Genomic DNA, 25,308 nt, shown 5'->3' with positions numbered 1-25,308 from the left:
CATCTTGCCAAGATCAATATTTATAATCTGTATTAACCAGCTGACACTTGTTTTGGTTCTGATATTTATACTGAACACAGCAAAGTCTTTGCTTGCCATATGTACCCAAAAATGTTCTGAAGAAGTCCTCTGGTAGGAAATATGACAATCTTAGTCACTTAAGATTTAAGTTGAGTACCCTTGCCACATGGTGACATGTGGATTCGAAATCACAATCTCTAAGTACTGATTGGCTAGTGATACAGTAGTTTGAAAACAAAGACCACTCAGCCACAAAGGCACCATTTCACTTGTGATACAAGAGTAGCCAAGGGATTTGAAGGAGTAAGTGTGTTTCATCCTCAGTTGTTATTTAAGGTAGCACAATACAAAGATTTTATAACTCCAACTCCCAAGTTTTAAAATGCTGTAACTTTCTTAATAATGCTTGAAAATTTATAAAAGTGGTAGTTTTGGATAGCTAACAGATTACTCTTTCAAACTAATGCAATGTTAGTATTATGCAACAATTATGTAACGAATTATAATGTTAACTGTGTCTAAAATATTTTTCATCAAATTTCCACTTTCAATTGAAATTAGCTTCTGCATAGGTGTCCCTAGAGGGTTGATTTTATTATATGTTGTACCTATGGCCATTATCTACAAAAGGGTGTCTCAGATTTTCAATAGAATGTATAGAACAAATTTTACACCTAATTAAACATTATCTTCTTTTATGTGGTTAGGATGTTTACACTAATAAGAGATTTATGAGTGAATGGAATCCCATAGAGACAATCTGAGACACCCTTTTGAAGCCCATGATGTGTTGATTAAGATTTCGTTGAAATTTTCTGTATAGTAAAAGAGATGACAGAGCTAAATTCATTCAAGTGAACTTAGCCAGATTTTGCCACTAATTATATAATAATTGATTACATAATGATTGCATAATAAAAATATTGCATTAATTTAAAAGATTAATCTGTTATCTATATATATATTCCTCTTTTATTATTTTCTATGCATTCATAAGAAAGTTACAGCATTTCAAAGGTTAGTGATTGGAAGTAAAAAAATCTTTGTATTGTGCTACCTTAATTCAGTGTTTAAAATTACAATCACTGACATCTAGAAATTAGTCCAAACTATAACTTGTTTCATTTTTGGAAATTTTTATTAAGCTATAAAACCTCATATTTTAATACACAAATAATCATCAAAGACAACTTTCTTATAACTAACAATGATTTAGACATGTTTAAAAACACATCAAATCACAAAACTACAAATGTAATTCTATGTTTTATAACAAAGCATTTAAAATGCCAAACATTAATTAATTTAAACTTAGGCTGCAGTTACTTTTCTCATGTGTAACATGTTATCTGTACACAATTTTCAATGTTTACATCTTTATAATTACAAACATTTTATATACAATTTATGTTTGGTCTTTTTCAAAAACTTTATTTGTTTGTGCCTTCAACATAAAAAACAGCATCCTTAAGAATGCTTCCAGACAGGCAAGACAAAAATAAAAAGTATTGTTTAAAATGAGCTCAATTCTAAATTTTAAATTGATTTTACAGTTATAAAAATTTACAAGTTGAAATATTTTACTTAATGTTTGAAAAACTGTTTAAGCCTCAGTGCGAATGCAGCCAAAGACACACACATGTCATTATCTTAACGATTTTAATATCTCCTTCTGCACAGAAGTTTAAACAAAAAATATATCTTAACATTGAGGAAGTAATATGATTGTTTGTTCACATACATCAGTCTCTAGTTTGGTGGTCACAAATTAAACTCAGTCAAAAGGAAGTTTTGAATATTTACAGTCATCAATCCCTTAACTGATGGTCACAAATTGAATTTATTGGAACATAATTTTATATCAATGTGTTTGTAAGATCGTAACATGCTATGCTGTAATAATACATTTTTTTTTTCAGAATAGGTATTGAAAATTAGACATATTGCAATGATTTAAAAAAAAAATGATATCACAACAATTCTAGATGTTGCACTACTTTTAAAAAGACCTGACTTTTTCTACAAAAATAATAATGTGTCGACTATTTATCTTACAACTGGTTAGTTCCCTCTAGTGATTTTTTTTAAAGCAAAACCATGAAATTAAATATCCATGAAAATACAATTTTTCATATTTCCAGGAAAATTGATACCCACAAAAATTCATGAATTTACAGTATTGTTTTGGATTTAACACAACCCTTTATTATAGCTATAAACAATTCAACTCTCTAATGTAATGTCAAAAATTACATTTTACTGGGAATACAATTTTTGTTAATTTATGGTTTATTCAAACATTTAGATTAACATATCCAAGGGCAGTAACTTTGCTTCTTTCTGTGATTTTAATATGTGCAAAAAAAAAATCAACATTTAAAATTCACAATCACTCTCACATACAAAGATACTCAAAGAAAACTTTAATCAATCTATCTGCATGACTGCATTATACAAAATGACAATATTTCTATGTTTTGTACCAAATCAATGCAATTATAAATGAATTATAAATGAATAATAAAAATGTATATGCCTTCCTTTATACACAATTGCTGGCTATGTTATACATAAGAGCTGCCAAATCTATATTTTTCTATAAAAATAAGTTAGAAGTTGAATTAACAGACTACCAGTCAAGTTTATAAGCATTGTGATTTTCAATCAATTTTTCCTTCGCATTAAACTTATATACTATAGCCATCCAAAATATAGCTTTATACTCCTTCTTCAAAGCATATCCAACAGTATATTAAACACCATTGAAATTACTAGTTGTAGTTGTAATAAATGTGATACTGAAATATTTTGAAATGTACATGATCTTGAACATTGGTTTAAAAAAACTGAGACTAAGGAAAGATATGCATACCATGATATCACAAAATTGGCTATATACAGGTTACATGTATTTTTATTCATTTTTAATAATTAATGATTCAATGGTAGGATTTCAAAGATATCAATTTATAATAATTTAATGGCAATGAAATATATTTAACAGAAACATTTTTAAAACTAGCCCTTTTTTCTGCAAGTTTGATTAATGTTTAATACATATTAAAGCCAAAACATCAATAAATAAAAGAAAAGTAACACTAGTTAAGGTATGAAACCATTATTGTAAGTATTGCATATAAGGTTTAATATCTACAAACAGCATACTTCTAATCTGAAAATAATTGTAATTCAAGTATTTCCTAACACATTTATACTAATTGTACCAAAAAAGCAAATATTTGAATTATCTCCCTTGTAATTATTTAATATGACTGAAGATCAATTGCAAACTTCCAGTATGAAGTAGTATGGATCATTTTCAATATACTAGCAGCATGGAATTTCATGTAAGTAAAATATATTTACAGCAACATTTAACTATCATGTAAGCTGTGTGAATTTGCATGTAAGCACTATGTTTAAAACGGATGAAAAAGTGAGAATTTTTATGTAAAAAGCACTTTAGTTACAGCACAGTATTAAAAAAAAAAACCTTTTTAATACTCTTCTAGAAAACTGCAATACATATTGTAAATTCAGAAATTTTGTAATCTTTTTACAATTGCGAAAAAAAATCTTTCATGTACTGTGGATTCATTAATATTCGTTGGATACTAATTTTCGTGTATTTCATGGGTACAGGGGAACCACGAATTTAAATATTCAACGAATTGCAAATTTTCTAAGAGCGAGAAAGCTGACTTTGCAGAAACCACGAAATTAAATATCCACGAAAATTAATACCCACGAAAATAAATGAATCCACAGTATTACAAGTTTCAAATTTCTAATTGCAATATCTGTATGTAACATTAATAGCATTGGCACTAATTTCACATGTTTATCCATTTACAAACAGTCCTAAGGATATATATATACAGTTTGTACACAGTAATATTTTGAATTGACAGTAGGTAATAAATTCTAAAGTTTTCTTAGTATGTTTGCCTTGATTTTCTAGTAATCATCATTTCTTTTTTTGTTTCTTTGACTTAGATTTTTGTCCTTGGTTAGAACTCTGTTGTTTATTTGTTTGTCCTTGGTTAGCAGGAGCAGCTTTTAACTCTTTCTTCTTTCTATCTTTTAGCTTCTTCACATCCTCTTTTTCAATATTAGCATTTACCATTTTAAATAAATCTTTCTTGTAATTCAATTCCCTTTTAACTTCCCTGAAAAAAAGAAATTAAGGGTTAAGGGTTTTTGGATATAAGGAGACTAGAGCAAATGTTAACAAGAATGTGTCCATAGTACACTGAAGCCTCACTCGTAGTTGCACTATCATTTTCTATGTTCAGTGGACCCTGAAATACAAAATTGCGGCAAGGACTGGCAATACTCTTTTGATTGATTGATTGATTGAGAATGGAAAAAGAGAAATGCAATGCGTCAAAGAGAACAACCTGACCAAAGAGCAGAAAACAGCCCAAAGCCACCAATAGGTAATGAGTATTCCCTTTCATTGGTGCAAAGAAAACTTGGATGAAAATTTTCCTTGTCCAATGACTGTTTTAAATTTTAAACTATGGGAAAACAGGAAGTGGATACATGGCTGATGTATAAAAAATGCTTACTTGCTACAACTTTGCATTATATAGCTGGAAATAAAATATTAAATCATTCCCTTTTATAGCAGTTTTCTTATGGACAGACAGACAGAAGTCAAGTAGTAACTAAACCTGCTTCTGCCTTCAACAATGGAGGTTAAAAAAAATAACAGCCTGTTTTAAGCTCTAATATAAAATGAAAATCAATTTTGACTGATAAATAAAACTCATCACATTTAAAAGGAAACAGAACACAAGGACAGACTTACTTTGAGGAGAAATACTGATAAGCCTTTAAGTAGGTCAAACAAACAGCAGTAACATTATCAGTGTCAACAGGGATACAGTCGGGACTGAAACCAGTCTTCTTTAATTTAGTCATATCACCAAAACCTCCTTCCTTTATCATATCATAGGCAATCTGCAAAATATTACAAGATATAAGTCATCATTTATTATAAGTCTATTTGCATGATCAATTCTTCAACATGTATTTTCTACTTTATAAGTTGTAAGTAAAGAAATTAAACATTTTCAAATGACGGCCAATTTATAACCTATAATAAATGGGAATGAAATTTGTCTTACCTATTAATTGAATTGAGTTTGAATTAAAAATATATGAAATTATCCCCTTAAATTATTTATAATTGAATGTCAAAGTAAGCACAAATGCTTGTTTTATGAGTTAATTATAATTTGAATTAGTTATAACAATTTTATCCATCAGTAAAGTAGACCTTGAAGCTTCATTTCTTGTGGCATTCTGAACAATTTCACTGAAGTATTCAAGAAATAAAAATATGATTACAAGCAAAGAAAATAGATGACAAACCTTGAGATCATATATTTTAGTTCCATCCAGTATGATGTCATATTTGTAAAAAAACACAGCACATGTCTTAGAATCCAATCCATGAAATACCTGAAAAATATATTCATTAAATGTAAATTCCATTTATAGTTTGTAGTGATGCTGTACTTATATATGATTGTTTGTTGTTTAAACTGTATCTTCCTTTGGACAGTGTAAGGCTGTTAAAGAAACGACTGTAATTTTTTTTCTGACTATTGGAAATAACATAGAACAAGAGTGCACACATTGAAATGTCTCGCCTTTTTTACTAATCATTGATATTATGTTGATAGTCCTAAGTATAAAGCTTTATTACAACTGTCACATAAACTTGTCATTAACTTAGATAGCCAAACACAGACTAATGAACCATGAAAATGAGGTCATGTTCAGATGAACCATGCCAGGGAGACATGTACAGCTAACAATACCATGCATTAAATATAGTTTAAGAAAAATAGACTAAAACACAAAAACTTAACACTGTGCAATGAACTGTGAAATTAAGGTCATGGTCAAATAGAACATGCAGGACTGACATATGGATCATAAAAAAAATTCCATACACCAAATATAGTTGACCTTTGGCATATAATATTAGATAAAAAGACTAAAACTCAAAAACTTAACTATAACCACTGAACCATGAAAATGAGGTCAAGGTCAAGTGACATCTGCCCGCTAGACATGTACACCTTACAATCATTCCATACAACAAATATAGTAGACCTATTGCATAAAGTGTAAGAAAAACAGACCAAAACACAAAAACTTAACTATAACCACTGAACCATGAAAATGAGGTCAAGGTCAGATGACACCTGCCAGTTGGACATGTACACCTTACAGTCCTTCCATACAACAAATATACTAGCCCTATTGCTTAAAGTATTTGAGATATGGACTTGACCACCAAAACTTAACCTTGTTCACTGATCCATGAAATGAGGTCAAGGTCAAGTGAAAACTATCTGACAGGCATGAGGACCTTGCAAGGTACGCACATACTAAATATAGTTATCCTATTACTTATAATAAGAGAGAATTCAACATTACAAAAAATCTGAACTTTTGAAGTGGTCACTGAACCATGAAAATGAGGTCAAGGACATTGGACATGTGACTGACGGCAACTTCGTAACATGGGGCATCTATATACAAAGTATGAAGCATCCAGGCCTTCTAGCTTCTGAGATATAAAGCTTTTAAGAAGTTAGCTAACGCGGCCGTTGCGGCCGCAGCCACAGTAGCCGCCGCAGCCGCCATAGCCGCTGCTGCCTGATCACTATCCCTATGTCAAGCTTTCTGCAACAAAAGTTGCAGGCTCGACAACTAGAGGCTCTCAAGAGCCTGTATCGCTCACCTGATTCTACTTGGGTTTTTGAAATCATATAAAAAAATATAAAATTTGGCTAAAAGTGACAACACAACCTCATTTATAAGAAAAGGAACATGTTTAATTTCATTCAAAAGTCCCCCACTGGCGGCCATCTTGGATGACGGATCGGCTACAAAGTAACAACACTTGGTCAGCACCTCATAAGGAACATTCATGCCATGTTTGGTTTTATTCCATTCAGTGGTTCTCTAAAAGAAGTCATTTGTATGCATTTCCCATAGGGTCCTATGTTAAACTAAGTTCCCTGCTGGCGGCCATCTTGGATGATGGATCAGCTACAAAGTAACAACACTTGGTCAGCACCTCATAAGGAACATTCATGCAATGTTTGGTTTTATTCCATTCAGTGGTTCTCTAAAAGAAGTCATTTGTATGCATTTCCTTATAGGGTCCTATGTTAAACTAAGTCCCCCGCTGGCGGCAATCTTGGATAATGGATCGGCTACAAAGTAACAACACTTGGTCAGCACCACATTAGGAACATTCATGCCATGTTTGATTTCATTCCATTCAGTGGTTCTCTAAAAGAAGTCATTTGTATGCATTTCCCATAGGGTCCTATGTTAAACTAAGTCCCACGCTGGCTGCCATCTTGGATGATGGATCAGCTACAAAGTAACAACACTTGGTCAGCACCACATAAGGAACATTCATGCCATGTTTGGTTTCATTCCATTCAGTGGTTCACTAGAAGAAGTGATTTGTATGCATTTCCAATAGGGTCCTATGTTAAACTAAGTCCCCCGCTGGCTGCCTTCTTGGATAATGGATCAGCTACAAAGTAACAACACTTGGTCAGCACTCCATAAGGAACATTCATGCTATGTTTGGTTTCATTCCATTTAGTGGTTCTCTAGAAGAAGTCATTTGTATGCATTTCCCATAGGGTCCTATGTTAAACTAAGTCCCCTGCTGGCGGCCATCTTGGATGATGGATCGGCTAAAAAGTAACAACACTTGGTCAGCATCCCATAAGGAACATTCATGCTATGTTTGGTTTTATTCCATTCAGTGGTTCTCTAAAAGAAGTCATTTGTATGCATTTCCCATAGGGTCCGATGTTAAACTAAGTCCCCGGCTGGCGGCTATCTTGGATGATGGATCAGCAACAAAGTAACAACACTTGGTCAGCACCTCATAAGGAACATTCATGCCATGTTTGGTTTCATTCCATTCAGTGGTTCTCTAAAAGAAGTCATTTGTATGCATTTCCCATAGGGTCCTATGTTAAACTAAGTCCCCCGCTGGCGGCCATCTTGGATGATGGATCGGCTACAAAGTAACAACACTTGGTCAGCACCCCATAAGGAACATTCATGCTATGTTTGGTTTTATTCCATTCAGTGGTTCTCTAAAAGAAGTCATTTGTATGCATTTCCCATAGGGTCCTGTGTTAAACTAAGTCCCCTGCTGGCGGCCATCTTTGATGATGGATCGGCTACAAAGTAACAACACTTGGTCAGCACCACATAAGGAACATTCATGCCATGTTTGGTTTCATTCCATTCAGTGGTTCACTAAAAGAAGTCATTTGTATGCATTTCCAATAGGGTGCTATGTTAAACTAAGTCCCCGCTGGTGGCCATCTTGGATAATGGATCGGCTACAAAGTAACAACACTTGGTCAGCACTCCATAAGGAATGAATATTCATGCTATGTTTGGTTTCATTCCATTTAGTGGTTCTCTAGAAGAAGTCATTTGTATGCATTTCCCATAGGGTCCTATGTTAAACTAAGTCCCCCGCTGGCGGCCATCTTGGATGATGGATCGGCTACAAAGTAACAACACTTGGTCAGCACCCCATTAGGATAATTCATGCTATGTTTGGTTTTATTCCATTCAGTGGTTCTCTAAAAGAAGTCATTTGTATGCATTTCCCATAGGGTCCTATGTTAAACTAAGTCCCCGGCTGGCGGCCATCTTGGATGATGGATCGGCAACAAAGTAACAACACTTGGTCAGCACCTCATAAGGAACATTCATGCCATGTTTGGTTTCATTCCATTCAATGGTTCTCTAAAAGAAGTCATTTGTATGCATTTCCCATAGTGTCCTATGTTAAACTAAGTCCCCCGCTGGCGGCCATCTTGGATGATGGATCGGCTACAAAGTAACAACACTTGGTCAGCACCTCATAAGGAACATTCATGCCATGTTTGGTTCCATTCCATTCAGTGGTTCTCTAGAAGAAGTTCAAAATGTAAATTGTTAACGACGACGACGGACGACGACGGACGACGACGACGACGGACGACGGACGCCAAGTGGTGAGAAAAGCTCACTTGGCCCTTCGGGCCAGGTGAGCTAAAAATGTGGTGCAACACTGAACAAAATAGAGGCTCTCAAGAGCCTGTATCGCTAACCTGATTCTACCAGGGTTTTTGAAATCGTAAGAAAAAAGAAAAAATTTGGCTATAAAGTAACAACACTTGGCCAGCACCTCATTAAGAAAGGAACATTTATGCTATGTTTGATTTCATTCCATTCAGTGGTTCTCTAAAAGAAGTCATTTGTATGCATTTCCCATAACATCCTATGTTAAACTAAGTCCCCCACTGGCGTCCATCCTGAATGATGGATCAGCTACAAAGTAACAACACTTGGTCAGCACCTCTTAAGGAACAATCATGCCATGTTTGGTTTCATTCCATTCAGTGGTTCTCTAAAAGAAGTCATTTGTATGCATTTCCCATAGGGTCCTATGTTAAACTAAGTCCCCCGCTGGCGGCCATCTTGAATGATGGATAGGCTACAAAGTAACAACACTTGGTCACCACCTCATAAGGAACATTCATGCCATGATTGGTTACATTCCATTCAGTGGTTCTCTAAAAGAAGTCATTTGTATGCATTTCCCGTAGGGTCCTTTGTTAAACTAAGTCCCCTGCTGGCGGCCATTTTGAATGATGGATCGGCTACAAAGTAACAACACTTGGTCAGCACCTCATAAGGAACATTCATGCCATGTTTAGTTTCATTCCATTAAGTGGTTCTCTAAAAGAAGTCATTTATATGCATTTCCCATAGGATCCTATGTTAAACTAAGTCCCCCGCTGGCGGCCATTTTGAATGATGGATCGGCTACAAAGTAACAACACTTGGTCAGCACCTCATAAAAAACATTCATGCCATGTTTGGGGCCATTCCATTCAGTGGTTCTCTAAAAGAAGTCATATGTCTGCATTTCCCATAGGGTCCTTTGTTAAACTAAGTCCCCTGCTGGCGGCCATTTTGAATGATGGATCGGCTACAAAGTAACAACAATTGGTCAGCACTTCATAAGGAACATTCTTGCCATGTTTGGTTTGATTCCATTCAGTGGTTCTCTAAAAGAAGTCATTTGAATGCATTTCCCATAGGATCCTATGTTAAACTAAGTCCCCGCTGAAGGCAATTTTGAATGATGGATCGGCTACAAAGTAACAACACTTGGTCAGCACCTCATAAAGAACATTCATGCCATGTTTGGTTTCATTCCATTCAGTGGTTCTCTAAAAGAAGTCATTTTTATGCATTTCCCATAGGGTCCTTTGTTAAACTAAGTCCCCCGCTAGCAGCCAGTTTGAATGATGGATCGGCTACAAAGTAACAACACTTGGTCAGCACCTCATTAGGAACAATCATGCGATGTTTGATTTCATTCCATTCAGTGGTTCTCTAAAAGAAGTCATTTGTATGCATTTCTCATAGGGTCCTATGTTAAATAAGTCCCCTGCTGGCGGCCATTTTGAATGATGGACCGGCTACAAAGTAACAACACTTGGTCAGCACCTCTTAAGGAACAATCATGCCATGTTTGGTTTCATTCCATTCAGTGGTTCTCTAAAAGAAGTCATTTGTATGCATTTCCCATAAGGTCCTATGTTAAACTAAGTCCCCCGCTGGCGGCCATTTTAAATAATAGATCGGCTACAAAGTAACAACACTTGGTCAGCACCTCATAAGGAACATTCATGCCATGTTTGGTTTCATTCCATTCAGTGGTTCTCTAGAAGAAGTTCAAAATGTAAAATGTTAACAACGACGACGACAGACAACGAAGGACGACGACGGACCAGGTGCCAGGTGAGCTAAAAAAGTGTGCTCCACATTTTTAATGTTATTTCAAATAAACAGAAAAATTATTATAATTTACAGCCAGTCCTTACAATTTATATCTTAGTTTCATTTTTAAGGAGTAAATCAGAAAAAAAATGTTCAAGACATCAAGGTCAAATGACAAAATTATGTCTATGAGCTGAAAAACACTTTCAGCCATTCAGATGTGTTACATCCAACATTGAATCATCAAGTAATAATAAAAAGTATAATAACACTTGATTAAACATCTAGCAAAACTGTTACCTCTGTAACAGGAGAGCATGAATTTCGTTAAATAATTGCCTTTTCTCCAATGGGACTCAAACCCGGGACCTCCATTTTGTCTTTATCCTAAAATATGTGTTGATGAACAAAACCTTAAAAGTCACACTGAGTTCTAAGAAATTTAAAGTCAGAACTCTCTATAAATAATTTGAACTATTTTTGTGTTTGTTTTGTTCTACATGTCAGAAAATTATAACCAGAAAAAATAATTACATCTTATAATACAAACAGAAAACAGAAATGATATTATATATCCTCACTTTGGTTGGTTCCTTTGTCAAATTGAAAAACTCTGCTACTTTGCCTAATGTCATTAAGTCAGGATTGTTTTCGACATCAAAGATAAAAGATTTATCTTCAGTAACACAAGCTATTCTCCGTAAGCCATCTTCTGACACTTCAATGTGAACAGCCACAACATCTTTCTCCATCAGATAGTCTACAGCACTGACACTGTTATCTTGTTCATCTATTGTAATTGTTTCCTCATCTGTTTAAAATTAAATAAAAAATGTTATTTCAATTATTTTTCAATTTTAGTTGGAACCTCTTGCAGAAATAAAACAAAAATGGTGAGAGATCAAAATAAAAACAATTGGGCTCTAAAAAAAGTAGGAGAATATAGGATTTTGTATTTATTTTGATCTAGGTTATTTCTGCAGGAATTATAAACAGTTGATAAAAAAACTGTAAATTTATAATTTATTCTTTAAGAAATGGTTAATTCTTGCTTTACATCTATAGGCAACCTCTAAATGTGCACACTTTTAGTGTTCGTCATATTTGTGTAACTATATGTAAGGAATAACTATTATAACTGTGATTTAAGTTGTCATTTTTGAGGCTACAACAAATACCATCAGAATTACTATGTGTCTCCTTGTAAATATAGCAATACAAAATACAAACAAATAAATATACATTTTTTACTTAATCAATTTTACTTACATGATTCTACCTTTACATCTAAACTATCTGGACCTCCTTTAGCATCCTCAAATTTATCTTCTGGTTCCTGATCCTGTACAGCATCTTCAAACTTGTCGTCATCCTCCCAGCTATTAGGTGTGTTAGGATAATCATCTTTAAGTTTAGACAGAGCTCCAGATCCACTTGCTGCTTTAACATTCCGAGCCTCAGACTTCTTTGGCACATCCACAGCCTTAGATCCACTTGGTGAATCCACTTCCATCTTTTCATCAAACATCTGTGCTGTATCTTCCACCGCAGTCTCGTCTATTTCTGTCTTATCTTTCTTTTTCTGTGTTTCTGTTCCTTCTTCTTTCTCTCTATCTCCCTTGTTTTTCTTATTTTTCTTCTTCTTTCCTTTTCCATCCTGTACCAAGTTTGCACCACCAATAGGTACCCTTACTACTTTAACATTCTGATCAAAATCTAATCTTTGTCCTGGTAGAAAAAAGATACAAAGATTTGAGTCACTGACTTTTACCTTTGTAGTATGTAACTTAAGTATACTTCCAATTCAATTTAATTTTATCTTTTGTAAATTCAAAAATTATTGCAATGTTTTTATTATTGCACAAATATTGCTACAGGGTTATAAACCCAATAATTTAAACTAGCATTTGAACTTTTTTTATGCATTAAACAGGATATTTCAATAGCATAAACTAAAACCACATTTAAGTCTTTACATGACAAGATCACAATAATATATGCATGTAATTATTTCTGAAATTTACAGTAAATTCCATTTCAAGGCTATTACGAAAGAGCTACGAAAAATTACTATACATTTTATTATTGTAATGAGACATTTGTAAGGTGAGAGGCGATAATTTTTGTATTGCTGTAAACTTGTCCAAAATAAGTTTTCACAAACTACCCAGTATTTTTTTTAAAAAATCTTCTATAACTATTGAAAAAGACATCAGTTTGTATTCAAATTATATTCATAATCAAACTTACTTGGGTTCCTCTGTACTGCTTCTACAAAGTATTTAGGGGGAATAACTCCATCGTCATTTCCAGCACAAAGTATCACATTATTGGCTGACCGGAAAAACTTGAATCCATCTAAATAAATAAATTATTCAAAGAAAACTTAAAATCAATGTTAAAAATTAAAATATAGGTGAACAATATATAAAGGACAGAGAATTAAATTTGTACATGTATTTCCATGGTCAATGTAACATCAATGGTAAATTTTGCAAACTTATCTTTCAATAATAAACTGTTGACGAAATCTGTAAAAAATTCAGAAACGATAATTGGATTGACAACAACATTGCTTATTAATTTCAAGTCTCTTGATCATGTTCTAGGAGCAGGGCCTAAAAGTGGTTGATAAATTAACAGTACTGCAACATTATAGAAAATATCATTGATCAATCACCAATATTACTTATCAAACTGACTCTAGCAGAGAACTTAACAATTGTTGATGTCGTTGCTGCCAAAGAGCAGTACCTATGACTCACCTTTCAGACTTTTTGCACAGGAAAGACAAAAAAATTTTAATGATTTGTATGCCTCAAACATCTCATTGATTATGATTTTAAAACTAAACACAATTATGTGAAATCATCGTCTTTAAATTAAATCTTAACCCCATTTCAGGTTTGAAAAGTTGACACATGCAAATTATGCCTAAAGATTAAAGAACTTATATTTGACTTCAATCTTATGATGATGTTGATAGACGTATGTTTAACATCCAGTGGCAAACATTACAAGCATATCAGGAGAACATGTTAAAATAGCCATTATTTTTTCTATACCACCATGCCTACATCTAATTGAATATATCATGATACAAATTTTATTTAATAAAAACATCAAAAAGAATTCATATATATACTGTGGATTCATTTATTTTACGTGGGTACCAATTTCCGTGGTGTGAGGAAAACTTGCATATAAGGGAATACCAAATTTCATGATTTAGGCAAAGTCTGTATACATTCCTTTAGAAAATTTGTAGTTCCTTGAATTTAATTTAAATTCATGGTTCACCTGTGGCAACGAAATCCACAACAATTGATATCCAACGATTTTTTTAATGGATCCACATTTTCCAGAAACGTTTGAGAGTTTGGTAGGGGTTCTGGATGATCTCTTACCTTTTAGAGCTGCCTCAAGGTTAATAAATATCATAACTTCACAGGATTGTCTCATCCCTGCAAAAAAATATACGAATAGTGTGTTAAAATAAATTAACCTAAAACTATAATCAGTTTTCTGATACCGATGAAATTTGAGAAAGGAAATGGGGAATGTATCAACCGACAACAACCCAACCATAGAGCAGACAACAGCCGAAGGCCACTAATGGGTCTTCAATGTAGTGAGAAACTCCAGAACCTGTAGGCGTCCTTCAGCTGACCCCTTAAAAAATATGCATACTAGAACAGAGATAATGGACGTCATTAACTCCGAATTATACACAAGAAACTAACATAAAAATCATACAAGACTAACAAAGGCCAGAGGCTCCTGACTTGGAACTGATGCAAAATTGCAGCAGGGTTAAACATGTTTATGAGATCTCAACCCTCCCCTTATACCTCTTGCCAATGTAGAAAGTAAACGCACAACAATACACACAGTAAAATTCAGTTCAAGAGAAGTCCAAGTCTGATGTCAGAAGATGTAATAAAAGAAAATAAATAAAATGACAATAATACATAAATAACAACAGACTACTAGCAGTTAACTGACATGCCAGCTCCAGATCTCAATTACCGGTAAACTGATTGAAAGATTATGTCTTCATCATATGAATAGCAGGCACAATCCCTCCCGTTAGAGGTTTAGTATCATACTTTCATAAAATATATGATAAGAACATAAACCGTGTCATACCAACAACTGTTTTTTAAATAAATGTGTTCAGTTCTGATGCAATATTAAAACCAAAATATGCAATCTTTAGTGACCTGACAACAGTATACCTTCTTAATAAGCCTGTTCAAAGGTTTTGTAAGCTTTTGAGGTGAATACTGAAATTTTTGTGCTTATTACCATAAAAGATTGGATGTAAAATACCTGAACGTATAAGATGTCTGCATGTTGAGTTATATTTACGAATGTTTGTTATCTGAAATGCTCATCAATTTTTATATTTAATACTGAATTTTCATTTTTTTTTTGTTGTGTTTAATCAGTATTTGCTTATTGTGTCCAATGGAGATCTATGACAGGAAAGGAGAAATTATTGAGTTTGATGTTGCCCATATACACCTTGCTTAGTGACTGATTTTTAACCTGCTGATAAGGATGTTTAATATCTTATAATGTATTTTCAAGAATAATTGGTAGTTCTTATTGTACAACTTTTTTTTTTAATCAGCTAGCTCTCAGATTTGGGAAAGAAGCATAGATTAAGATAGCAACAAAACAATCCCCCATTCTAGAATATGTATGATAGTATTATTTTAATAGGAAATAGTATACATTTGTCAAATTTAGGCCATGGAATAACTTCAGTGGACGCTTCAGTGATTCCCTAAAAAATCAACAACTTTTTTTTTCAAAAAGAAGGGGGCTGCTTCAGTCATAATTTAGTGATTTCCTTAATAATTTATAAAAAAAAGTAAACAAAAGGGGGAGGGCTAGCACTGTCGGCCCCTTTCCTCAATCCCCTCAGCAAAGACTTACCACTGATGACTCCATTTTCTCCTGGTTCTCCTGCAGCAAAGTGGATATGGTTTCTATTCATTCTACTTAACCCCTAAAAAAGATAAATCAACTGTCATTTATTTGTTCAGTGTGTATGATTGTATGATACATGTATGAAAATTGCAATTGAAATTACAAATAAAAATACTGTCTGTCATATGTTATATGAAATGTTTAATTTTTAACATTTTAAAAGTACTGCATTAGGAATAACATGCAGTACTGAATTTGAAGAATTGCAACCATCAATTCAATCTTATGAAAATTCTATATCTCACTCGCTCATTTTTTAATGCTTGGTTGCTGTGTGGGAGATCTAACAACATGCCATTCAAGTTCACGTCACGTCCCAAGCAGCAACCAAGCATTAAAAAATGAGCGAGTGAGAGATTTAATTTTAATTAGATTGCCATCAATTTTGGATTTAACGGTTACAAATGCAGTTTTACAGGTGACGCACAGCTGAGCCAGGAAATGGATATTTGAAACCATCAAAACCCTGATTGATGGTTGCAGCTCTTTAAATACAGTCGTGTTATTCCTTAATTGACATGTACATCATATAAAATGATGGTAACTACATATGCTACAGTACAAGAACCAATGGCAAAACTCAAAACTTTGAAATAAGAAAACAAAATTGTTGAGTACTGGTTATTAGAAATGAAGACATTCTAAATTGTCATTTCAGTCAAATAATTTCACTTGTGTTGGACTGATGCTGCAAAAACAGAGGGGAAAGTTGAAGAGGTATTTGCATCTGTATTTAGGTCAGATGGTGTTAGACCATTAATTTTCTGTTATACTAAAAACATAAAAAAAAATTGGAAGCAAAGACACAATAATTAAATAAACTACTAACTGTGTTTTTTATCTTCTCCCAAGAATTATAATAAGTTCCATGGATAACCATAGAAATGTCTTTAGCAGATAATAGTGGTTTCAATTCAAGATCCTGCACCTGAAAAAAATACAAATATTCATTGTTAAACTTAAATAATTGCCAAAAAGGTCTATGTAAGATTTGTCAGGATACTCAAATCAACCCTGTTATGGTTTGTAAAAGGACAATTTAAACAGCTACAATAGAAGGTACAAGAAAAAATTATCAAAATATTGTTATGTGATGTCATTGAAAAATAATGTTTTCAGGGGTGCCACCATTTTAGTTTGGGGAAATTTGTAGTTATCAGTGTTTTTGAGTAATCGTAGCATTTAAGCAGTTACTGGTTACAAACTCTTTTTGATTTTACCATTAAAATTTCAAGACATGTTAGTTTATTTTCACTTAATTCAATAGTACTGTGGATTCATTTATTTTCATGGGTACCAATTTTCGTGGATTAAGAAAAACTTGCATATTCGTTGATATCTAATTTTGTGGTTTTGCAGAAGTCTGCATACAAACCTATAGAAAAATTATCATTCTTTGATTATTTAATTTCGTGGTTTGACTGTGCCCACGAAATCCACAAAAACTGGTGTCCAACGAATAATAATGAATCCACAGTATGACCTTCTTTGGTTTAATGTCCATAGTTGTTTATCACTTACTTCAATACTGTGTCCTTGGTTTGCTCGGATTTTCATTTTTCCTGTTTCTTTATCTGGCTCCATGTGAAATCTCTTTTTGTCATTTGTTTCAACAATTCTTTTCACATCATCAAGGTTATAATCCCGTAGATTGTTTTGCTTTTTAAGAATTTCGTCAACATATAGAAACCCACCTTGAAAACAAATCAAATGTCTATAATTTTCAAGTGCAGCATTTTCTTTAATTTTTAGTGGTGTCAAACACCAAAACCCTCTCGGATTGAATCAATGCGTTTTAAAAAGCTACAGTAATATTTCACATGGCAGAATACATTGCCAATAAAATTCATGAGAGAGTGGCTCACTTCAAGGAAATAAGATTATTAAATTGTTATTTAACAGATTTTATATGTTAGAATTGGGCAGGCAATCACATAAGATTGGAATGACTGTATTGTATATTACTCAGTGTTTTATGTTGGGGGACAATACCGGTATCTCTGTCTCTTTTGCCAGGTTATTCTTTTCTTATATCCATAAGGAGAAAATAAATTTATACCACCTAAGAAGAGGTAAATCACCAATTGTTTGATAATATACAATTACAAAAAAAATGTACTGTCTTTTGATGAGGTAAATATGTGGTTTTATTGACTTTTGAAAAACTGATATTCACTTCGGCCAACGGCCGAAGTGAATATCAGTTTTTCAAAAATCAATAAAACCACATATTTACAGAAACAAAAGACAGTAAATGTTTTATTCCATATTCCGAAAGAAATGAATGTAATTGAAAATATTTACCAAAAGCAATTGTAAATCAAACGTTTTTTTACCAAAATTGTACACGAAAAAGCATGCGGCATTTTGCGCGGTGAATATCTTTTTTCCGCAGGTGAATATGCTTATTTATTCAAAATCAAATTCATATAGAAAAACCTACTAAAAGTTTATAAATATGGAATAATCTGTTGTATTCACTTAACTGATTTTCAGGATAGAAAGGTATATTTTGTGTATGACAATAATATACATATTTTTAGATCTAAAACAATTTATTCAAAATTCAAATCTAATATATTTTTAATAACCATAACAGTAAAAACTTAATTTTATGGACTAGTGTAACCTACTGCATCTGAATATTCCAATATCCTCCTTCAACCAACACATTTCCATGGTCCCAAAATATACCTATCCTTGCAGAATAAAACCTGAGTATTCAAACACCAAGCTGTATTCAACATTTTTTCTGGTCCCCCAGTGTGCCGGATAACACAGGTTACACTATATTTGCATTTCAAATATGTAATTAAGTTTTGATCACAAGGTAAACATAAACTTACCTGGCATCATTTTATACCCTTGTCTTTCTGCTCCATGTCTCAGTATGAATGACAATGCCTTAGATAGCTGGATGTCTGACTTTTCTCCCTATAACAATTGTGAAATTTAAAATATGATTATGTTATAATATGACAATTAAAATACTAAAAATAATTCTGTTCACTTTATTCACAACTACATTTAAAGCAAGGTTTTGTCATGCATTTCTATCCTGTTTTGAGCCAAGTACAAATAACATTTATATTTCAAGACAATTTATAGCAAATGATGTTAAAATCTTCTGAACCTGTACCTTTAATGATATCATAGATAAAACTCTACGGAAACACATTGTAGGTGACTGTATATCACAAATGATTACACAGTCAGTAATTTTAGGGAAACTTTTCAACCCTGCATGGTGACATACAGCAATTGTTTACATCCTAGGTCATTTTGTCTTTTTCTGGATAAGTTCTCATCATAAGTCATACCACATCTCCCTAGCTAAAATCATGAGTTTATAATTGTAAAAATTATGACCTTGTAATTATCTAAATCTTTAAGGACAGCATTACATGGTGTGTAAAATCTCCAACAACTAAAAAATAAAACATTGTCTGACATGTGCAGAGTGCAGGAAATAGAATGATATGAGAATATGAGATAATGAGCATTTGAAGTGAGGGAATGGAATCATAAGAATATCATTTTTTATGAAACAAAATATTACCCATGATCCTTGTTGTCTCCTGTCATTATTCTGTTGATAGCCACCTCTATTGTATCTCTGACCTTGCTGGTAACTATTGTTGTTATCAGAATGGCCTTGGTATTGACCTCTATCATATCCATCTCTTCTATTATCATACCTCTGATGCTCTTGGCTTCTGTCTTGATTGTGATAGCCATCCTGGTTTCTGTTATGCCACTGATTCTGGTGATCTCTATCCTGACCCTGTGAGTCATTATGTTGTTGACCTCTACCTCTGTTGTTATGTTGATGTCTATTTTGTCCATGTTGGTTTTGATTGTAGAAAACTTGTCCTTGCCCTTGTTGGGAACCTGATGCCCCACTATTTTGGACTTGCTGTGACTGGTTTTGGGTTGAAGCATCAGAAGACGCACCTTGATTCTCCTGTATGCAGTGTTCAGTGAGACTTCTATCTGGACTTGGATCCCTGGTATGATCCTCATCATTTTTGTTTGTCGGCCGTGATCTGTCTTGTCTGTCTGGGCTAGTATCTCTCACATGATCTTCATGATTCTTGTCTTCAGGTCTTGCCCTATCATTGTAATTGTTTTGACCTTGTGCCACATCTTCCTGGTGTTGTACATTTGGTCCCTTGTGGTAAGAGGGTTTACCAAATCCACCACTTTGTGGTCTCTCTTCTTGGCTATACTGTCTGTTGTCCTGTCTGTAATTGTCTCTGTTATTCCATTGATTACCTGATCTATTATTACCTCTGTTGTATGGTCTGTTACCACCTCTATCATATCCTCTACTACCACCTCCATCATATCCTCTTCCTCTACCTCCACCTCTCTGATTTCTGTCGCCACGTCCTCTCCAAGAACCACCATCTTGGTGCTCATACGCTCTTTGTCCACTTGGTTGATCCATGAAAAAAGAAAATGTTAATCTCTGAAAATATCTAGTACGCCACGTCGTGACTTTTCAAAAATTTTCACCTGCAAATGGAACTTCCATAAATGCAACTTTCACTTTCACTTTACTGTCTTTAGTCTTTACTTTCAATCGCGATAAAATCTGTAATTTCGTTTTGGACTGACTGTTTACACTCTATATTTTCATAAATAGTTTGTATATAGAGAAAACATTGCCTAAATGTATCTATAAATACACACAACGTCCACTTTCGAATATCTTGTTCGGACTCTTGGAAACGAAACTTTAGCGGAAGTCGTAAAAAGGGAGATAATGTACTTTCATTTTCGGTTCTTAATGAAATATCACTACATACCAATACATCAATGTAAATATTCATATATAGTAATGACCAAAATTTATCTTGAAACAATAGCAAAATGTGTAGTTCTTTCATTTTCTGCACCATGACTCTGAAAGCAAAACTCCAGAAGGAGTCTAGACAAGCACACAGTTTTTACATGGAAGATGTCGTAAGCAGCGAGTTGGAGAAAAACCTAGTCCTATAACATATGACCTCGGGGGCATTATTTACTATTTCTATTTACTGTTCTGATATATTTTTTTTTACTATCAATGTGCCATTCAAAAAAAAAAAAAAAAAAAATATCAGTAAAATATCAGTATAAAAACGTTAAAAATTGAATAAGAATGCGAAGTCATATGTTATAGGATTATTCCTGACACATATCAACGACATGAAAGATTGTACATCTTCAGATTTAAGATTGTTTGCAGACTACAGGTCTACAGGAAAATTAGAAATCCTGATGACGAAGTTACTCACCAGAGAGACCTCAAAGCACTGGAGGAATGGGAACATAAGTGGCAGATGTGTTTTCATCAAGAAAAGTACACTGTCATGAAGATCTCTTACAAGCGCCACCGCCTGCAAGCACATTACACCTTGTACGGAAACCAACTAGAAGTTGTGGAATAAACCTGGAAGTTACCATTAAATAATCAAGACCTGTAACGAATAAACACATAAACAAAAACACCTGAAAAGAACCCAGGAATCTCGGTTTTCTCCGCAGGGACCTTGGCCGGTGTAAGCCATCTGTCAAAAACAGGGCCTATTGTGCACTGATAAGACCATCGACCGATTATGCTGTCATAGTGTGGGACCCCATAAAACTATACTGATTAAAGACCTTTAACGGGTACAGCGCAAAGCAGCACGTTTTGATTATGACCAGTACACCGACACTTCCCAAGGCTGTATCACTGTACTATTAGACCAACTCTAGTGAAATATACTACAGCAAAGACGAATGAACCAGAAGCTTGTCCTTTGCTACAAGATCCATAACTAGTGGAGATACAACCAGCTATCTACTACATACCTGGTGACAACAGAACAAGGGTTGGTCACAAAATTAGATAATTCAGGGCAACAAAGGATGTATACAACAACTTCTTTTTCCCACGCTCTATAAGAGACTTGATATGTGGTAGATAAGAGAATATCACATTTTGAAAATTATTTAGAAGTAAATAAAAGAGTACATGATACACCTATTTCCAAAATAAGATATAAACTTCAAATACTTTCAAAGCGGTTTGTGTTTGTACCGGCCGACAAAGCAGCCAACAATGTGGTGGTGGTATGACGTAAATACTACACGGACGTTCTTAAGAATGAAATCTAAAATTCATCTACATTCAAGTCTATCCGCTCCACAGAGAGTCATATAGTAAACAAGCATATCACAACCACATCAATTAAGGCTTCTTCTGAACATTTGAAGGTCCCTACTATGTATTGGCTACCTAAACTACACAAAAAAACATTTAAATATCGTTTCATCTCGGCCTCTAGTAAGTGTTCTACAACTAATCTGTCAGTGCTCTTAACTAGTTCATTATCTACTATTAAAAGCTTATCATAAACTATTGTAATAAAATATATGAACATAGTGGTATAAACCATGTTTGGAGTGTATAATTTTCTTTGGATGTTTTAGATAAATTACGGGCTTTTGATGGCCCTTTTGATTCTGTTAATAGTTTTGATTTTTCTACTCTTTACACTACACTTCCACACTATCTTATTAAACAAAAGTTTTCCTATTTGATTAAATGGTCGTTTGGTAAAGCTGAATGTAGATATATTTACTGCATCTTATTTAAAGCCTTCTTCTCTAATGAGAAAGGTAAATATGCTAGATATACTTACTGGATTGAAGCTGTTACTTCAAGTCAGGAGCCTCTGGTCTTTGTTAGTCTTGTATTATTTTAATTTTAGTTTCTTGTGTACAATTTGGAAATAAGTATGGCGTTCATTATCACCGAACAAGTATATATTTGTTTAGGGGCCAGCTGAAGGACGCCTCCGGGTGCGGGAATTTCTCGCTACATTGAACACCTGTTGGTGACCTTCTGCTGTTGTTTTTTTATTTGGTCGGGTTGTTGTCTCTTTGACACATTCCCAATTTCCATTCTCAATTTTACTGTAATAAAATCATTGAATATTAATTTTGTTGGTATAAAGATTGATTTTGTTATCAGTAGATTAAAAGCTAACTAAATATTACTAGTATGTTATATTCATATACATATTCATGATTCTACAATCTGTCGATACCTGTAACTTGGCATTACACAAGGTAATGTTTTTCTCTGGCTGTTTATGACGTCTTTACACTAAATCCATTGGTTGTTGGATGTGTACGGATTGATTGTGTAGTCTTAGATGCATGATTTTTTTATAAGTTGTTAGTGGCTTTGAACTAGCTGTCAGATAACTGCGAGTACTTTCAGATCTGTTCATTGTGTCTTTTTGTGTCGGGATGTATAAGTACCCGGCCACGTCCACTTGTATTTTTTGTCTATCCGATGAGTTAAGCCTTTTTCAACTGATTTTATAGTTCGTTCTTATGTTGTACTGTTATACCACTGTCCCAGGTTAGGGGAGGGTTGGGATCCCGCTAACATGTTTAACCCCGCAACATTATTTATGTATGTGCCTGTCCCAAGTCAGGAGCCTGTAATTCAGTGGTTGCCGTTTGTTTATGTGTTACATATTTGTTTTTCGATCATTTTGTTCATAAATATGGCCGTCAGTTTTCTCGTTTGAATTGTTTTACATTGTCTTATCGGGGCCTTTTATAGCTGACTATGCGGTATGGGTTTTGCTCATTGTTAAAGGCCGTACGGTTACCTATGGTTGTTGAGTAATAAGTGTGTCATGTTGGTCTTTTGTGGATAGTTGTCTCATTGGCAAGCATACCACATCTTCTTTTTTATATTGAACTCACTGCCAGTCGCATTAGCAGCTGCAGCAATACTTGAACAGTTCAGGGCCATATTACCCAGTGTGTCCTGGACCCAGATGGGTCCAGCCTAACTAGACACCAGATTGCCAAAATGTACAGTGTAAATAGTTTTTAATATTTGGAAATTTGTAATCTTATTCAGTGGAGAAGCATCCTATTTTACCGAGAAGAGTAATTAAAACACTCAAATATGAGGTCAACTCCGTAACGGAATAAGTAGTAGAAGATGACGTTGTCAGATTTTCTTCAACTTGTAAGCCGTAAGTTTTCATAGCCCCTTAAGTATGTCCCTCCTTTTTTTTTAATACTTAATCAATCTTGTAATGAAATATCATCCCATTCAATGTTAATGTGAATGCTAAGTTTATAAGTTATAAAGTTTATATACAGATTTCTGAGACAATAATAATTAGGTTTCTGAATTAATTTTAGATCATAAATCAACTGTTGTACAATTATCGAAAATACTTCTGTTTCCGTTAAGGAGTTGACCTCATATTTGAGTGTTTTGATAACTCTTCTCGGTAAATCATGAGACTGCTCCAATGAATAAGATTACAAATTTCCAATTTAATAAATGTCATTTGTCAAGTATTTAGCAAAGTTCGTAAAAGTGATCGTAATAATATGCTGAGTTTAAAATGACACCTAAGTTCGAAAATCTTGTTCGCTGTACGTGTTTCCTTTTATGTGACCAATCATGAGATTTTTAGGCTGATGCAGGTACCAGGGTCAAAATGAGATAATTTTGTTTGGCATTCCAATGAAGTTTCTGCAAAATAGCAGAACTATGTTCATTTTTCTTAGTCTTATCAAAAAAATTCTATTTTTCAATTTTCACCTTTATGTTCTTCTATTTTACTTTTTTTTGAAACTTGTCTCATACTGTTTAGGGAAGGAGTGTTCTGATCTTTCTTTAATTAATAAAATATTACTTATGCTTTTAATAACCACAAATTGTGCCAAAAGTAATGACATGCATATCAAATACAATTGAAATCATCAAACTTTGTTTTATTGCATAAAAGATAAATTATCCATCATACAGGTAAATGGTTAACAAGAAGAAAAAACAAAGACTAACTAATCGTTTTAGCAATAAATACTCATACCACACTAGAAATATCTCAATTAACCGTATCTGCATAGTGTTTGCAAGTTATAACTATACAAATCCTTGATGTTTGTTATCACAGTTTGTTTTTCAAATAAATAATTTACTATTTGGATGACAAATTTTGACAATTTTTAAATCATTCACTGTGATGTTTAGTAAAGAGACAAGAAAAATGTTAACCAAATTTAGAATAAGCGATCATTGTCTCTTCATAGAAACTGGACGATATACCAAAATACCACGAAATGAAAGAAAATGTAAAATATGTAATATCTTAGACGATGAATTTCATTTTTTCTTCAACTGTAAAATAAATAAAAATATAAGAGAAATCTTTCTAAAATATTATATACAAAAATATGTAAATTTTAATACACTTAATTTTACTGATAAACTCGTGATAATACTTAATCCATCAACACCAAGTGATGTAAAAGCAGTTGTTACTTTTATTATGCTCATTTCTATTTTGGAAGGAAAAGATAAAAAAATATCCATATATTGTACGTTGTGTGTTATCTTTTAAATGTGATAACAGACGGTCTTAGACTAGA

General features: G+C 33.5%; 1 protein-coding gene across 1 annotated transcript; it reads right to left on the bottom strand.

The window, feature by feature from the left end:
* Positions 1–1,181: 1,181 nt before the first annotated feature.
* LOC134709824 (uncharacterized) lies at positions 1,182–20,314 on the bottom strand. The gene is made up of 12 exons (XM_063569960.1): positions 19,424–20,314; positions 18,711–18,798; positions 17,386–17,558; positions 16,694–16,792; positions 15,811–15,883; positions 14,274–14,330; positions 13,117–13,224; positions 12,136–12,594; positions 11,448–11,677; positions 5,401–5,490; positions 4,835–4,986; positions 1,182–4,190 (listed from the first exon to the last, which is right to left on the bottom strand). Exons 1-12 carry the CDS (start codon positions 20,312–20,314, stop codon positions 3,989–3,991), a joined length of 2,622 nt encoding a protein of 873 aa, XP_063426030.1. The 3' UTR covers positions 1,182–3,988.
* Positions 20,315–25,308: the final 4,994 nt, after the last annotated feature.

Source organism: Mytilus trossulus, chromosome 3, assembly GCF_036588685.1.
Source record: "Mytilus trossulus isolate FHL-02 chromosome 3, PNRI_Mtr1.1.1.hap1, whole genome shotgun sequence".
NCBI classification, from domain to species: domain Eukaryota; kingdom Metazoa; phylum Mollusca; class Bivalvia; order Mytilida; family Mytilidae; genus Mytilus; species Mytilus trossulus.
This window is presented reverse-complemented; position numbering and strand designations above follow the sequence as displayed.